The sequence below is a fragment of the Triticum dicoccoides genome, chromosome 4A (genome assembly GCF_002162155.2).
Source record: "Triticum dicoccoides isolate Atlit2015 ecotype Zavitan chromosome 4A, WEW_v2.0, whole genome shotgun sequence".
Lineage (NCBI taxonomy): Eukaryota > Viridiplantae > Streptophyta > Magnoliopsida > Poales > Poaceae > Triticum > Triticum dicoccoides.
In genome coordinates, this window is record NC_041386.1 from 613,708,622 (window position 1) to 613,711,379 (window position 2,758).

A 2,758-nucleotide genomic window follows, 5' to 3' on the forward strand; every position below is an offset into this window, starting at 1 on the left:
GGGGTTGATCACGATCGAGAGCGATGATGTCATGAGCTCCTTTGGGACCTCAATAAAGCTCAGAAACATTGCCCATGACAACATCGAGCACGTGGAGCATGAGATTATTTGATAGCACACACAACAGAAGCCTGTGTATACGCCTTCCTCGTTGCCGGCCCTAAGAATAGGTTAGGCTTGATGCCCTTGAAAATTCCAAACCGACCAAGTCACTATTATAATGGTCTCCATCTTTCACTGTTGGTTCGTCACTGGCCGTATATATATAGTTAATGGTATCGCCTGCAAAGCTAGTTCGTCATTTGGCATATATACAATGTTATCACCTGCAAATTAAGTAAGCGTAGCGGCATGTCACATTGACGGCGGCCGGCCGTATCTTTGGTCAGAAGCGGTGAAATACATACATCGTCGGAATGCACGAATTAGCGGCCATGTGACCATGTCATGTGTGCCTGCCTTCTCCAGCTTGTGGAGACGTTGACAGCTTAATTTGTTGAGTTCTTGTGCGTGCCTTGGGTTCCTGTCCTAGCTATATAAACTGGATCTAGCTAGTTGTCCGTGGCAACAACCAACAGACAATTCACTCATTTGAGCGAGCGACAGAGCTAGGGGCCGGACGAGATGGCTGCTGACTGCGGGAGCAGGGAGGAGATTTGGAGCCTGGCCGGCGCCACCGCGCTCGTCACCGGCGGCAGCAAAGGGATAGGGTATATCATATGTTCACACATGCACGCATGCATCTCTTCATTCTACCAATGCAGTTAGTAGTGTTGTACATGTTGCTCCGACCCTCATTTTAAGTTGTCCTTGAATAGACATGCCATCGTGGAGGAGCTTGCTAGGTTTGGGGCGAGGGTGCACACCTGCTCCCGGAACTCAGCGGAGCTGGAGGAGTGCCGCCGGCGGTGGGAGGAGAAGAACCTCCAGGTCACCGTCTCTGTCTGTGATGTGTCCATAGGAGCCGACAGGGAGAAGCTTATGGACACGGTCCGGCAAACCTTCCACTCCAAGCTCGACATACTAGTAAGTTATACGTTCCCTTTATACGGAAGTTATAAACATGCCATGTAGTTTGCAAAGCGATCTTATATTACGAGACGGAGGGAGTAAGTTCTATATTTGACGCCTCGACGCGACATTATTATGAGTTAGTAAAATCTCCCTTCATCCAAATAACATAGGTGAACAATGCGGCACAATTGTTCTACAAGCCCACTGTTGGATGTACAGGGGAGGAATACTCGAATCTGATGAATACCAACTTGGAGTCAACCTTCCATCTCAGCCAACTCGCACACCCTCTTCTCCTACACGCTTCTATTGCCGGAGGAGGCACCATCATCAACATGTCCTCTATTGGAGGTTCAATCGGCTTTGCAGGCTACACAATTTATGCTACCACAAAAGGTATCTACATGTGCACTTCATTGCCAAAATATACAATAATGACATTTGTTTGTATCATCCCAACAAAAGTGCGTCCATCGTTTATGAATTTTAAAATATTATTTGGTACCTAAAATTAAGTGGATTTTTTATGGTTGTATTTGTCCTTTACTATTTAGGTGCAATACACCAGCTTACGAGGAGTTTGGCCACCGAGTGGGGCCCCGACAAGATCCGTGTGAATGCCATTGCCCCAGGTTTTATCACAACCGATATGATTAAAGATGTAAGTAGTGTCTAGCATGCATTTTTCTTGTTTAAACAACAACATATGAAATTAAACCGTATTTTTGTAGATATCTCATGAGATAATAAGTTCACTTTATATTGGGAGGGAAACATTATAATTTTCCAAACGATGTATTATTTGCACCAAAATAGCCATATCATAATAGACCGAAGCAAGTGCTAGCGCTGTTTTCACTATGATACAAGAGCTTGTCGGATTGATATTGCCAATCACTAATTCACGGACAAAAAATCTGTATTGCATAGCTTGTTCTCTAGTCTCTCCAACCAAGAAATTAGAAGCCTTTTTTTTCAAACTGCTAGCAATTTTCACATCTTCTTAAAATTAAATGTGGATAACAATTGTTTATTGTCGATTCATAGATTGATACCGAGTTTATGAAGCAAGAGCACTTGAAGACCCCGTTGGGACGGAGCGGCAAGCCGGTGGAGATCGCCACAGCAGTGTCATTCCTATGCATGCCGGCAGCTTCTTTTATCACCGGCCAAGTCATCTGCATCGATGGTGGTCGAACTATTAGTTCGTAATTATCAATTTCCCTGGATCAGGACCGCTTCGTAAGCTCTTGATTACTTGGAAAATACATGCATAGGAGAGTGCAGCAAGAAATAAATAAAAACTAAGTAAATTATGCCAGCTAACAAGTGGCATCATTGTGGACACCTTGGCACATTTCACGGGACAGCGTGTGTATGAATGTGTAAATTTGGGCCTCATTTTTACTGAATATACGAGTCATGTTGGTTTTGGTATGAAGATGGATGGGGGACTACTATTCAGTTAGAGTTATAAATTTGATTATTATAAGCTTAAGATGAGAGCATCCTTCGCTTGAAAACTTGAAAGGGTCATAATTTTCTAATGATCAATTCGACCACCCAATATTTTTCCTTGACCGAATTGAACCACCCAATGTACGGGCAGCATATACATACACACCCCAAAGGTTGATAAGATATTGGATCATGCAAGCGCATGGGCCTTGTTCCTCAGCTTAAAGCCCCTTCAAAAGGATTTTTGTTTGCTATGTGAATGTCTTGCTAGAAGATATAATTTCCT

At 43.6% G+C, this 2,758-nt stretch overlaps 1 protein-coding gene across 1 annotated transcript; it reads left to right on the top strand.

The window, feature by feature from the left end:
• Positions 1-624: 624 nt before the first annotated feature.
• Positions 625-2,226, top strand: LOC119289381 (tropinone reductase homolog At2g29290-like). Its single transcript, XM_037568715.1, has 5 exons — positions 625-710; positions 819-1,026; positions 1,185-1,410; positions 1,569-1,684; positions 2,062-2,226. The coding sequence occupies exons 1-5, from the start codon at positions 625-627 to the stop codon at positions 2,224-2,226; spliced, it is 801 nt and encodes a 266-aa protein (XP_037424612.1).
• Positions 2,227-2,758: the final 532 nt, after the last annotated feature.